Consider the following 15,732-nt stretch of genomic DNA (forward strand, 5'->3'; position numbering starts at 1 on the left):
AGAGAGAAGATATACATTACCTATATCAGGAGTGAGAGAGGTGACATCGCTACAAATTTTAATGAAATAAACAGTATAATAAGGAAATACCATGAACAACTTTGTTTTCATAAATTCAACAACTTGGGTGAAATGGACAAATTCCTACTAAAGTCTACTTAAGTAGAAATAGATAACCTGAATAGCTCTTTATCTATTTAAGAAATTGAAATCGTAGTTAAAAGCCTTTCCACAATGAACTCCATGCCAATGTAGTTTCACTAGTGAATTCTGTTAAATATTCGAGGAGGAAATAATGCCAATTCTACATCAACTTGTTTGGAAAATTGAAGAAGAGGTAATACTTCTCAAACTCATTTTTTATCCTGATATCAAAACATGACAATGATAGTATGAGAAATGAAAATAATAGATCAATGTCTTTCATGAACATAGATAACAAAAAATCTAAACAAAATTACAGCAAATTAAATCCAAAGATATGAGCAAGTGGTGTTTATCTCAGGAATGTAAGGTTGGTTTAACATTCAAAAATCAATCAATTTAATTCGTATTAATAAACCAAACCAAAAAACTTATTTGTTTATCTTACTAGATGCAGAAACAGCACATGACAAAAATCAGCATCTGTTTCTCATAGTTTTCATCTGCAAAGTATGAATAGAAGGGAAGTTCCTCAACCTGATAAAGGACATCTAAAACAAACCTACCACTAACATCCAAACTTTTGTGTATGGTTGAAATTATTATTATAATGAGTTGTAAAAAAAAAACTGTGAAAATATTAGTGGGTGATTCATAATATTAGTACTGGGATTAGTGAGAATTATTTTATACATATTTGGAGATATTTGAATTATCATGGAATCATGTTAGAACTGAAAGGGGCTTTCAAGATGATACTAATTTGGACTGTTGTATATTTTTTATAGGTCAGTATGGGAATCCTTTAAATAAGTACATTAGACATTATGAAGGATTATCTTACAATGTGGATTCATTACACCAAAAACATCAGCGTGCCAAAAGAGCAGTCTCACACGAGGACCAGTTTTTACGTCTAGATTTCCATGCCCATGGAAGGTGAGTAAATTTATTGCTGTGTCTGAAGTCCCCTATATTCAATCTAAGTTAAAAGAAGAAATTTGTACCCTTCATTTTTTTCTCTAATGGAAAGGTCCCCATTTGGAAATTCAGCTTCCACTGGAATTCGGTATACACTTTAAAAAATGTTTTCTTTTAAAATGGATTGCCCTTTTATATTAAGGAAACTGTTAAATTTAAATGTTTTTAAAGTTTATGAATCAGATCCTCTTTTATGTTACTAGAAGATATGTCTTTAAAGAAGACTCTGTACACCGTTTTTTGTTATTTTATTTTATTTTTTTTTATGTTTTATGGTCATTGTATCTATCTTCTGGTACCAGCAGTGAAGGTAACTAATTGTATTTTATTGAATAAGTCATTTAATTTCTTATTAACTCAATTTTATCAAAACCTCATTTTTTTTTCTATCTGTTTGGGGTACTTACATACAAAATCTTTGAAATCTTTATCAGACACTGTCTTGCCTGCTGTACTTAGTAAATCTATTCCTTTTGTATTTCTTTCTATAAACATAACCATGATTGAGATCGATATTATTCACTTCCTAATAGGTTTCCCAGCTTCTGCTCTGTTTATCGTTAAAGCTATATACTGTTACAAGATGACAGTTCCCTAAATGCTTTCTTTTGCATGTCAGTTTATTGCTCTAAAGTCTTAAATTAAGGATTGTTACCCAGATTTCTTAATTTGGCTCTAAAGTTTCTCTGTAAATTAATCCTCATCTGTTACTCCAAACTTACTTTATTCCACTTCCCAGCATCAAATGTCTTTTTCACCCAGAATGATCTGAGTGTTCGCTAAATAAACCATGTACATTTTGTTGTTTGTGTCATTTATCTTAAATCCTGATCATCTTTTAATACACAATTTAACTTCTGCCGCTTAGGCACTTTACCCATTTCTCTGAACTTTTAAATTACTTATCTTTACCATTGGCATTTGGTTTGTGCACTCTTCCATTTCATGTGGGTATTTCTTATTTATTCTTCTATAACTGTGCTTTTTGTTGCTCCCAGGCAGGCACCCTGGTCATTATTTAGTATTGTCCATTATATTGCACATATAGTACAGGTGCTTAAGAAAAATTTTAATGGATGAAAAAATCAGATAATTGGGAATCCTGTGAAACTTAAAGTATTTTGCACGTGGAAATAAATATATTCCTTAAATTAATGTATTCTGCGTATTACAAAAGAAGTGATCATTGTTGAAAAAAAGTATTTCCAAGTTATAAAATCTCCCACCTTGATTTGAAGGAGAGAAAAAGATTCATTTCAGGATCTTATAGATAAAAATTTGAGTGGTAGCAATTCATGTAAGTTTTTATGACCCTTGACTTCAGATATTTTAAACTTACTCATTCTTTATTAGTATCATGAAATAATAAGCAATCATCAGCCTTCCTCAGTTTTTAGTGGCCATCTCAAAATATACTTAATATTATATTCTAAATATGGTTTAATTGCCATAAGGAAAAGTCAAGATTCTAGTTGCCTTTGAATTGGATACCACATTTCTGTTATATCATTAGATTTTTGTTAGATCTGTCACATAATTCATGTTGAGTGTGTAGCTGAACCAAATCTGTAGTTCTTCTGTGTGTGTATGAGTGAGAGAGAGAGCACATACGCATGAGTGAGCATGCTGTTATTTAGTCATTCAAAAAATATTTATTGACCACTAGTTAGAAGTTACCTAGTTTAGGCTGTGGGTGATAGAAACATAAATCAAACAAAGATCTAATAGGAGCAGTAATATGTGTATAAGTCATTGTATAACAGGCAAATATGATAATGGTGCTTTACAGATAAAATGCTATAGGTACTCAAAAGAGGGAGAACTTCTGGCTGAGGCTCTGAGCAAAGCACCAGGAAATCTTACGCTGAGTGGTCTCATGTATATTGGTCATCTTAGGGTATTTTTAACAGAAATCTGTTTAATTAACCATTTGGACATACTACATTTCTACAATTGATCCAATTTCAGATAGTTTGTTTTCTCAATTATTGTATGTTCACATTGTGTGCCCTAAAACATGGTCACTTTAATTAACTTTTAACACATCTTAGCTAAAACTGTGATGGTCTGATGGTCTTATTTCTCCCTTTCCTTGAAATGGGCCTGAAAAATGACTGGAATAGTGTAATTCAGACTTCCTGCTAGGTCTCTCCTCTTCTTCTGCCATATAACAAGTACTGGTTTTGGTGCACTATAACCTTTCCAAACAGGATTTATATCTGTATACAAATTATTCATTATTTAGTTAGTAACATTTTGTAATAATTTATATTTTATTTTTAAAAATTTTTGTATGTTGTATTCTTATTTCTATTTATTATGAATGTAGTTATGGGATGACTTTGGGTTACAGTTAGCTGTACCCCAGCCTATAAAATGTATATAGTCTTATGCATTGGGCTAGATTTGTTATCTGTTTTTCATCTTTCAAAAAATTTTGAGTCTGTTTCTGCCATTCATATATAGTGGGCCTTAGCCTCCTAGAATCACATCAGTGAACTTTATTTAATAAATTACAGAATACATTAAATAGTGTGTAGTCAACTTAGACATACAAAGAAAAATATACTTGAAAAGGTCTTTGCTTAGACAATTATGAACTTACATTTTGGGTACTAGCACAGTGTGTGTATTTTATCTCTAAGCACATGAACAAATAAACTTCTTTCAACCTGGCTTCCAAGTTTCCTAAATAACAAAGAGTGTATTACATACCAAGTTTACAGATGTTAATGTTAAAGAAATGTCTGTATTTTTCCAAGCCTAAAGTTCATTCTTAAGAATTTTATAAAAAGCTATTGCTCTTGAAATAAAGTTTAAAGTTGTTTGAAAATAAAAGTACCATTTGAGTCAGTGCCACAGTTATTGAGAAAAGATAGATATTTTGAAACAAACTCCAATAATACTCATTAGAATATTAAAATATTTTGATAATAGATACTAGGGTAGGTACATCTCTTACCTTGGCTGAGAAATTAAGAATCAGCTTTCCAAATTTTAGAAATTACTTCAGTTGGATAAGTTCTGATAAATGGGATTGCTCACTTAGGAATGTTATGTGTATGTCAGATACAGCCTTTATCACATTTTATTATTACCTTGTATACATGCCTATCTCCTCTGTTCCTTGTGGGCTTGAAGTGCAGGGCCTGAGTCTTAGTCACCTTTTTTACATAGATGATGGTCATTTAAGTTATATAAGGTGAATGAATGAATGAATGAATGAAGAAATATGAAGAGAGTATAACATTTATAAGCCTGAATTGCTGACAGGGGAAGTACATAACTACTATTTTTGTTTAGGACTGGCTCTAACTATAAAGTTTAATCAGAAAAAGTAAAATATCAGTTGCTTATGGCATTCTTAATTTTATGGCTAATATAGTGTACTAAAACATTAGGAAATAGATATTCCCTTTAAATATTGTTTACTCTGGAATATCTCATCCTCTTTAGCAGTTGTTTTTAATCACTAAGTATTAGGCAGATTTATCATATTGTGGGATGCAGGATTTTTGTACTAACTGCAGAAAAATTGTTTTCTCTCATTCCTTATGTTCATGGGAAAGTGTGTGATATACCAGGGACTGTCCGTTGTGATTCTCTTCCCTTATTCTTCTTAGATACTAAGAAATGACAAATTTTACTCTGTCATTCCTGGATTAACTGTCATGTATTTTATGCTTGTGTAATATTAACATACTATAATTTCATTAGGAATTTTGCTTATGGGATTTTTTGTAAAATGCAAGTTTAATATTGTTTAAGTCTTTGTTCTGTATAATATAATGGAATATCACTGTAGCCCTATATTGATCTATGTGAAAATTAAAATAAATATCTGTCTTGGATTTATCCAAGGTTAGTAGTATAGCATGAGAAAAACCTCACTGCAACATTGTATAGTAGTGATCCTTTTTATAGCTCACAGTAATGTTCTTATGTTGTATATATTTTTAAATTATGTTTTTTTGTTGGCAGCTGTCATTGAAGGGAGGCATAGGGATCATTCCACTGTTCCTTCTTCCTAATAGAACTTGTATGAATTTTCTGAAATACTGTTTCAAGGTGGTAATTTAAAAATATCTGAGAACTCTTATTTAGAAAGATTATCTATTAGATATAGTTTATCTTTTATGATAGGAAGTTTGTATACATTATTATATTTAAATTTGTTTTTTCTTGTACGAGGGTACTTCAAAAAGTTCATGGAAAGATTCATATTATCTTTTAATTCTATTTTTCCATGAACTTTTTGAAGTACCCTTGAATGTATACTTAAACCTTTTCATTCTTTATGTCTTGTTTCCCAAATTATATACTTTTGAGTAGACATCTTGCCTTTATTTTCTGGTCTTCTCACCACTCTACTAACTTTAGAATGGTGGTTCACAGCCACCAACTTTGCATTTGATTGGGAAGCCACTTAGAAAAGAATTTTGTGATTTTATATATGTATCAGAGCAGTCGTAAGCTGGGTAGAGAAAGGATAACTCCACTCAGTCTCTGATAACTCAGAGACTGTGTGGCGTTCCTTCTGACTTGACGTGAAATCTAGAGATTTCTTCTAAGCCTCAGGTTTCTCATTAGTAAAACTTTGAAGTTTGGATGAGGTAATGTTTAAGTCCCCTTCATGCTTTAAAATTCTACAAAATATATTAAACTAAATTTAAAAACAAAATCAAAATGCTATCTAGTCAATAATAACCATTTTCTCTTCCTCTGTGTTTGTTTGGGTACATCAAACAGTAAATCAAAAATGGTTCCTACCTAATATGAGTGATTTGTATATAGCGCAGAAGATATCAAAAATTTTTCTTAAGGGAAGTATAATTTTTTGAAGAACTTATAAGTTTCTTTTCTCTGATTTTGACAAGGTAATTTTTTCTGTAGACTCAGCAATAAGTTTCCAAACTGCTTAAAACAAATGGTTAGACATTTGATTGAAAGTTTTCTTTGTGGTTTGGGATTTGAGTTCTCCCTACTTCTGAAATAAGAAGGTAATTGTGAACATGGCTCAGATAACCTGTATGTGGCATAAATGTTCCCTGGTTTCTGACTAGAGTTCGGTTAGTCTTGAAGCATCTTAGATTTTATCTCTGTCATATCATAAGTTGACTAGCAGAAACCTAGGACACTTTTAACTCCATAGACAAACCAGCAGACTTTGACAAGCAGAGGAGATAAGAATCCAGGAAGCACAAATGGATGCCTGCTCATAAAGAAGAGTTAGGGAGTACATTTGAATTGTGTAAAAATGCTGTTATTAGGGATGTGGCAAAACAAAGTTTTGAAAAATAATGACTTGCTAATTAAATCTCTCCCAGCAAATTTGAGCAAAAATTCCCAAAGGAAAATAGGATTTATTTAGTACCTACTTTGTGTTGGGTATAGTATAGCATATGTTGTTAGTTTAAGTACATTTCACACTGCTGTTAGTCTCAGTAGTGGATTTTCTAGGATGTAGTATTCTTTATTCTTGCACGATTCCTCTTTACACAGAAATTAAAATCCTAACAAATATGTGTGTTTTTAAAGAAATCTGAAGGGATGATGGCTATTAGACTTACTGAAGCATAAGAAAAAGCAAGAGCTTAGCTATGTTCGTGTTAATTTTGTACTAAAATTAACTGTAGTTTTGTGTGACTAAAGGTTACAAGAATTTTACATAACTGAAGGTTATTGGGAGCTGATTATTATTACTTTGAGTTTAGTGTCTTAGATATGATTTTAACATGAAATATCTTTTTTTTTTTTTTTGTCTTTTTCGTGACCGGTACTCAGCCAGTGAGCGCACCGGCCATTCCTATATAGGATCTGCACCCGCGGCGGGAGCGTCGCTGCGCTCCCAGTGCCGCACTCTCCCAGTGCGCCACGGGGTTGGCCCTGAAATATCGTTTTTATTTTACATGTTTTTAAGCCCTAACCGGGGCTTTACAGCTAGGGCTAGGGTCTGGAGCTCACAGACCCCCTGAGCCCGTTCACAAACCCTTCACATGCAGGTCTATGAGCTATGTAACCGGCAAAAAGGTCCTTGGAGCCTTGGTTGAAGAAGGAATAGTGTTTATTCAGCACACACACGTCTAAGAATTAGGCAGTACAAAAGAGAAAACTCAGAACCTCAACTGCTACTGACAAAGTCCAAAGAAAAACTGAGCAGCTGCCAGCAGAGTAAACATGCTCTATTTTTAGACAGGGCTCTGCTGGCCAGCTCTGCTTCATGAACTCAAGGACACAAAATAGCAACAAAACTAAAAAGATACATTGGTGCACATGCATACTGACTCCACCCACACACAACTTGTTTACAAGAAATGTGCTGCTCCATCCACAACCAGACCTGAGCCAAGGGAGCCTGGCTAAATTATCCTATTTTCCCCACAATGGCTTACCTGGAAGAGAGGGAATGAATTTTTTAAGAAATTTGAACTTAGCTTTCTCTCTTCTGCTTTGAAAAGGGGAATGGAAATAAGAGTGTAAAAGTGTTTCTCTGACTATTTTTAGTCATTGTGTAAATCCTTTTCTTTAAATGTTTATTGAAAACAGGGTTGTGTCTGATAACTTATTTAGTGGTGTAGTTTTTAATGCCCAAGTTTCTAGAGTTTGGTGACCTAGACAGTGAGTGTTAGAAATTGGGTATATGTCTAGTAAGAAAGCCCATTCATTATTTTCCTTAATTGTAAGTTGTATTTCATACTGAAATGTTGCATGTGCAGTTGGGTGTTTAATCAGATCCATATCCAACTTTGAATTTTTTTTGTTCTTCAAGTGATTAAGTTCCATGTAAGGTTGTTGTGCTATTTCTTATTGGTGTAGCAAGGATTTTACATAACTAAAGGTTATTTAAATGTTTTCCTGTTTCATTATACGTGAAAGTCCTTTACGGTAACTGTTGGATGAATATGTTTAGTTTATGTTTTATTATAATATGCTTGTTTGGATTGTTATAATACTGTGCTGTAATCAACTGAGGTAACTGGCCAGCCTGGATTGTTTTATTAAGCATTAGTGAAATCTGTACAGTAGTGTGATACTTTTTAAACTGATAAATGTGTTTAAAAATTCTTTGGTCATCTCATATACAGTTGCTTTTTGAAATAGCTTCTGAATACTGATTTGTCAGTTAGTTGTATTATAACCTCTTCTAATTTCTTAAAGCCTTTCTCTTCTGCTGGTTGACAGATATTTTTGATACTTGTATAACAGGAATAAAGTTGTTAATTTGTGTGCGTCTCTGAAATCTTATATTATAATCACTTTGCACTAGTAAGTTTCCAAAACATCTGTACTGAAGTAACAAATATAAACACAAGGTCTAGAAAACTAAGAATTTTAGTTATAATGTTGTGGGACAAATAGTTGTGCTATGTAGCAGTATTCATTGTCATGTTTTTTTGTTTTTATGTGAAAGAAACTATTTTTAAAGAAACCCCACACCACAAATTTAGTTAAATAGAATTTTCATCTCTGGATTGAATGAAGAAATACATTGTGCATTTCCTTTAAAGTTTGTGCTGCAATAGATGTTTCTGTAGATTTAATATGCCATAATTTACTAAGTCCACTTTCATATTTAAATTTATTTCAACCTTTTCATTGTGTTATATGTTTATTAATCATCAAATGTATTTCATGCACTTAGTAATCATTAGGAATAGAGTAGCTGAACAAGATGTGTCCTTGCTATTAGTGAATTTATGGGCTTATGGGAAAGACAAGTACTGCATTAGTAAGGACATCTGTTATAAATGTTAAAGAATGTTCAGAAGATTGCTATGGGAGTAAAGGGCAATGCTATCTCATCTCAGGGTCAGGGAAGGCCACTCTTAGGAAGTGGCATTTAACTGATCCCAGGATGACTGGAGAAGGAGTTGGTTAGGCAAAGAAGGGGAGGAGATGTGTTTTAGGCAGAGGAAACAGCATGTGCACAGATACTGAGCTGAAAAGTGGCATGTTCATGGTATTGAAAGAATTTCAGTATGACTGGTGCTTAAAACTGAGGGAGGGTTTCAAATGTGGCTGGAGATGTAAGCATTAACCAGATCTTTGAGAGTTTGTATAAGTCATGGTGATAATTTTTTATTTAGCCATGGAAGGTTCTTAATGGTAAGTAACTGTATGAGGTTTAAAAAGTCTAATGTGGCTGCAAGTGAATAATTTGGAAGGCAGTTAAGACCAGATGCATTGAGGATAGTTAGGAGGCTGTTGTACTGATCCTCTTGGGAGATTGTGTTTTGGATTAAGATGGTACTAGAGATGATGAAGGAGAGTGAATGGATTTGAAAGAGATTTTGAAGGTAGAATTGATTGGACTTGGTTGATATGTAGTGAGGTATAAAGAAAAGGAGTTAAGATTTTTCTGGTTTGAGCAACTCAGTGGCTATTGGGGCCATTTACTGAGATAGGGAATATTGGAGCAGCTATAAATTTAATCATGTTTAGTTTTGAACATGTTTTGTGAAGTTCATGAGGAGAACCTAGGGGAAAGCTCTGGTAAATGCCAGCATTTTAAGAGTTACGTGGAGGAGGGGATGCAGAGTCTAAAGAGCAGTAAGAAACGTAGGAGAAAATTTGGGAACATGATATCTTAGAAGCCACGGAAAAGGAGTGTTTCAGGGAGGGAAGTGGTCAGTTGCTGCCTCTTTCTTCTGTCCTACTGAACATTCCCAATATTCTTAGTCCAAATTATAGATCCTTCTTTGAATCTCTCTAGTTCTGTTTGATCTTGCTGGATCTAATTACACAGAGTAGTCTAGATTTGAATATATCATAGTCATGTATAAGCGTAAAGACATAATATTTTTTTGTTTGAGTCTCTAATGATTCGTAATAATAGCCAATACATTTTTGGCATTTGGTTACAAGAGCATAATGGGCCAATATCTCTACTAATTCTGCCATGATTAATCAATCACAAAGGACTCAGTTGTCTTTTTTAAGTATAGCTTGGCTGATTTTTTCTTTAATGTATGAAGTACAAACACATTTTATTTGTCTGTAGTAAAATTGTTCTGCCCATATATGTGACTCCCAAAATCTGTTTATGTTTTACTTTCACAGGTAGCTTACTCTCAACTGCCAAACTGGGTGAAGAATCTTTCTGCATTTTTTATCTTGAGAGACCTTAGAGGTCACTTTGTCCAACTTGATATTGGAAGGCATTTCTGAGACATGGATGTACAAGTCAGTCCTTTATTTTTGTCTTTCACCAGGAAGATAAGCTGCATTTTGCCATCCTGGAGCTCCCTGATATATCCTAAGCAGGAAACTATAGTTAAATGTGGTGAAAAGGTCATTGATTGGCTAATTGAAGACCTTAGATCACATTCAAACTCTTGGCCTTATTTGTGTGATCTTGGTGAAGTAAGCCTTCTCTGATTTGTTAAATTAGTCAGTTTAGGTGATCTTCGTGATTTTATACATTTGAACGTTAGATATCTGAATAATTTAAGTCTCTCTTTACTCTTACATCCTGTCATTGTTCCAGCATTTTATATAGAGTAGTTTGGTTGCCAATTATTTAATGACATAGTTGCATGAGCTTGGAAAGTATTTACAGAAACCTTTTCCTTCTCTCTAGTAGATAAATTTACTTATTTTGTAATCGTGTATACTAAGAAGATTCTTCAAAAAGCTATGGAAAGGTAGAATCACAAGAGAATACGAATCATTCCATGAACTTTCTGAAGTACCCTTCTGTAGTCAGGCTATTAAGGCAAGTTCTTCCCATTGCTTCTCCTTTGTATGAGAAAAACTCAACATTGTTCTATTTGTCTTACACAAGATAAAGTTAATCATTTTTGCTCAAGTTTTAGTTTCATTTTTGTCTTCTTTAGGAACTCTTGTGGATTTTTATGTATTTTTGCTTATTTGATATAATTTATCCACCTCAGCGCCATCAGTTAAACTTCGAGAACTGTGTTTTTCAAACTGTATGTGTGAACCCTAGAATTTCTGTGGAGGATGCCTCAGGTACTGCCTAGTGGGGTGCACATGGGCTGACTCTGCCCTTTCCTCCTCTGGAGACCCGTAAGTAGAAAGAACTTTTCTGCTTCCAGTATAATCATGGAAGTAAACTAGATAATTGATTCATGATATCTGATGTTAATATTGATATCTTGTATTAAAAATAATTTGGATGGAGACTCTCACAAGTGTCTTTATTAAGGTGAAGGTTAATAGGAAATGAGCCTCTGGAGATATCAGGGATGTCCTAGTTCAGTACAATTATTCCTAGTAATTACTAACCTAGGCCTACCATAGGCCTGTTTAGTTAAATATGATAGACCTTTATTCATGGAGACAGTCGCGGTCTCTGGGATTCCTGGATTATTCTGATAGTATCTTGAAGTAAGATTTTTGCCCTCAGATTTTCTATGTTGCCAAGGTATCTGATTAGTTGAGGCTTTTTGTCCTTTTATGGCTTCAGTTCAAGGGATACAACCTTATCTGTTTCTCCTTTCTTCTGAGAATCAGAGCCATACTGTCTTTGTGGAAATAGCAACCCCACGGGAAAAGGCAATATCTTTTTACTCTATATTCTATCTGTTCTAACCTATTGAAAGATACCTCTTTATATAAAGATGTAGAAGGTACACGATCCTCCAGAAAACTTAATGGGATCATATCCTAACATAATTTATTTCATTGCTCTGCACCACAGGTGGTTCTAATACCTCTATTATTTGTCTGGTTTGGATGTAGCGTACTTTTTTAAAGCCTGAGAAAGGAAAACTAGGTATTGTTACCATACGGTGCAACTACATATTCAGAGCACCAAGACTGGGGAATCAGCATCTGTTTGGTGTATTTTTTCAAATTGCTATCATTTATCAACTAATTTTGCCCTCCTATAACTTCACTCCATTCTTTATAACTTTAATGGCACTCAGAAAAACCAAAAAAAGAATTATGAGGCAACAACTACAATCAAGATGACAGACAAAATACTATTGACCCATAAAATCAATACTGCAGTTAAATCTGAGGATTTAAAAACATTCAAAGTGTAATAATGTTCTTCATACTGGGCATTTTGCCTCCTTGAAGGAAATCTAAAGTTTATCTTTGATGATAGTGTAATTATATTGTCATAATAAGAAGAACTAAACTTGCTCAAAGAAGCATAGTAAAAGGGGATGGAGTTTAACTATAATCTTGAAAATGGCTCAAGCATCAATAATCAAACAGAACTTCTTATGGTCTTGTTGTAAAGCACAATTTTCAGTGCAAGTCAAATGAGGTTATATTTTCATTTCTGTATCTTACTTGCATTTGTTCAGATTTTAAAAAGTGACTTGGTGGAGACATAATGTTATGATTACTATAACACTCAGCATTTGTTAGCTTGACTTTTTTCATCACATGCTTGAGAGGCATTTGTGGTATGGGAGAAAAGCAACTGAACACTGGAGTTCTAGTCCTAATTCTAGTCTCATGACCGTGAGTCATATCCTTTGATGATATTTATTATGCCTCCTTTTCACTGATACTGTGAGGGTAAGATGCAGTAGTAAACGTAAAAGTACTCTCAAAACTTTAAACCTCAATGTTAAATTTAAGAACATTATAATCTCATCATTCTCTTCACGGTACTGCTATCTCAACCAAATATTCTGGGGCTTTTACTATTAAGAAATGTGGCCACACAATTTTATTGTATAATCTAGCTTTTTGGAATGCAATGATTAAAAAATTTTTTTAAATTTTATTGCAGTAAAATAACATTTTAACCATTTTTAAGTGTACAATTCAGGGGCGTTAAGTACATTCACAACATTGTGCAATCGTCAGCACTATCCATTTCTACAGCATTTTCATCATCCCAAGCAGAAACTATGTACCCATTAAAAAGTAACTCTCTATTTTCCTTTCCCCGGACAGCCCCTGGCAACCAACCATTCTACTTTCCATCTTGATAAATTTGTTTATTCTAGGTACCTCATATAAGTGGAATCAGAATATTTATGACTAACTGATTTCACTTATCATAATGTCTGACTTAATTCACTTAAAATATTTTCAAGGTTCATCCACTTCGTAGCATGTAGCAGAATTTCATTATTTTTTAAGGCTGAATAATATTCTATTGTATGTGTATACCACTCATACATACTTTTTAAAAATCCATTCATCTGTTGATGGACATTTGGGTTGTTTCTATCTTTTGGCTATTGTGAATAATGTTGGTATGAATGTTGGCATACAAGTATCTGTTTGAGTCCCTGCTTTCAGTTCCCTTAGGTATATATCTAGTGGTAGAATTGCTGGATCATATGATAATTCTGTTTAACTTTTTGAGGAACCACCAAACTATCTTCCTGGAATACAGTTATTTTTATAAGGCAGTGTTTACTGCAGTTTTTCTGACCTTTTGGCCAAAAGTTTAAACAATTCAAGAATCAGGTTATGTTTTCAGATAATTTTTTATTGAAGGCTTGTTGAAAAACTTAAGAAGGTAGTGTGTGGTTTGTTGGTCAGCAACTTTGTATTATCATTATTATTTTATAATATGTTATCCAATAGGAATATCACAAAGAATTTGCATTTTGTAAAATATTAAAATAGCATAAAGATATGGACTATCAAACGGATGGTGGTGGAATTAAAATTAGGAAATTGGAATCCTAATTGGTTAATGGAATAAATTATGTCCAACTCCTGATTATTCATTTATAGTTTATTTTTAGATTGTGACAGACTTTAATTCAGTCTGGCTTCTTTCTACCATTTACTTGCCTTCCAGGCTTTCTCTCATTCCTTCTTCTGTTGATGTATGTTTTAGATCCAAATTAATTTTGATATTAATATAAGCAGTGCATTTTTGGATATGATCTAAAGTTGATTTTTTGTTTTATTATCTGTATTTCTACTTGTCTTTCTGCATGGATAATTAACTGCTTTTATACATGGTTTTAATCCAGTTTATTCATTTAAAATTTTTAAAATTTTTTGGCTGCTGGCTAGTATGGAGATAATACAATGCACTGGTGGTTTTTTTTTTTTTTTTAAGTGGCTGGCCAGTACATATAAAGTGTTTCTTTTGGGTTGGCTAGTTAGAGCATGGCACTGATAACACCAATGTCCTGGGTTTGATCCCTGTACCAGCCCACTGCCCCGACCCCAACCAGAAAAATGCATAATGTGTACCTTTTAAAGAGTTTATTCATTTTAGCTAAATAATTGAATTTATTTTTTAATAAGTTTATAATATTTCTCTATTACTTTTTAAATATCTGCAGAACTGTTAGTGATGTCTTCTCTTTCATTCCTCATTGGCAATTTATTTTTGAATGATCTTTTTATTGGATATAGAATTTAGATTGACATTGTTTTTATTTCAACATTAAAAAAAGCTGTTCCAATAATTCCTAGCTTGCATTATTTCTAATGATAAATCAGCAGTCATTCTTTGTCCTCCTGAATGTAATGTTGTTGTTGTTTTTTCTCTGTGGCTTTTACGATTTTCTCTTTAGCGCTGGTTTTCAGCAGTGAGTGGTGTGTTTTGGTGTGTTTTTCTTGGCTCTGTGCCAGGAACTTGGGACAAAGGCCAACTATATTTCTTATCATACCACAGTCTGATAGTGTGGAAGTAATTTCACTTATGTGCAAGTATGCATAAGGTAATTTTCTGGAAGTGGAATTCCTATATCAAAGGCTATGTGCATTTGTAATTTTGATTGTTTTCACCAGTTTTGCCATCATAGAGATTGTACCAATTAACGTCACGAATATGTACAATGACTGTTTTTCCCCATACCACTCAATGTGTTACATATTTTTATCAAGTGTTTTAAAAAAAGTAAAGTTCTCACAGTATTCTTCAAAATGTATATTTGTTTAAAACAAACAAACAAACAAAAAGAAGGCAGAATATAGTTTTTGTTGTATGAGGGTACTTTAAAAGGTTTGTGGAAAAATAAAAGATGATGTAAAATTTTCCTTGAACTTTTGAAGTACTCTTGTGTTTGTCAGGAAAACATGGAGCAGAAATTCAGTTACGTGCAGACCTTTATGGCAATTATAAAAGATTTGATATACTTTTAAGAATTAAGTAACGATAGCTAATTTGTTACCATTTATTGTACATCTCCTATGAGCCAGATACATTGTTAATGACTATACATACACTATAATCTCTAATACTTAAAATAATCCTACAAAGTAGATAGAATTTATTGTCTACATTTCACAAACAAGAATCCTGAGCCTAGTAATTTATAGGCTTAAGATTTGATTCCAAGTCTGATTCTAAACCCTAGGTTCTTGTCTCTTTAATTTCACTTCAATGTTTTGGTCTTTCCCTCTCCCTTATAAAGGACAGTTAGAATGACTATGATTTCTCCCAATATCCTGGTCTTTTGTGGTTCTCAAATTTAATTGAGGAAGGTTTAAATATAATGTGCAAGGATTAGAAGTCGCAGGGAAAATAAAGGATTTGAAAGTGTGTGTGTGTGTGTGTGTATGAAAGAAAGAGCATCCACACTTGTCTTTCTGAGAAGAGATGTTGGATATCTGATATAGATGCCACTTTCCTGTGTATTATTTGAGTTGTGGGAAGTAGAAGAAAATGGCAAAGCTGCAGAATTACTGAGAGGGAAGGTAGGT

The 15,732-nt window shown here is 33.1% G+C and overlaps 1 protein-coding gene across 2 annotated transcripts in view; it reads left to right on the forward strand.

Annotated features, from left to right (window-relative positions):
* Window positions 1–15,732, forward strand: part of ADAM10 (ADAM metallopeptidase domain 10) — a 158,277-nt gene that overhangs the window by 49,833 nt on the left and 92,712 nt on the right. For both annotated transcript variants that reach the window (XM_063089440.1, XM_063089441.1), the window contains exon 2: window positions 933–1,083. In XM_063089440.1, the coding sequence (XP_062945510.1) occupies window positions 933–1,083 (151 nt within the window). The remainder of the gene's footprint in view (window positions 1–932; window positions 1,084–15,732) is intronic.

Source organism: Cynocephalus volans, chromosome 3 (assembly GCF_027409185.1).
Source record: "Cynocephalus volans isolate mCynVol1 chromosome 3, mCynVol1.pri, whole genome shotgun sequence".
NCBI lineage: Eukaryota > Metazoa > Chordata > Mammalia > Dermoptera > Cynocephalidae > Cynocephalus > Cynocephalus volans.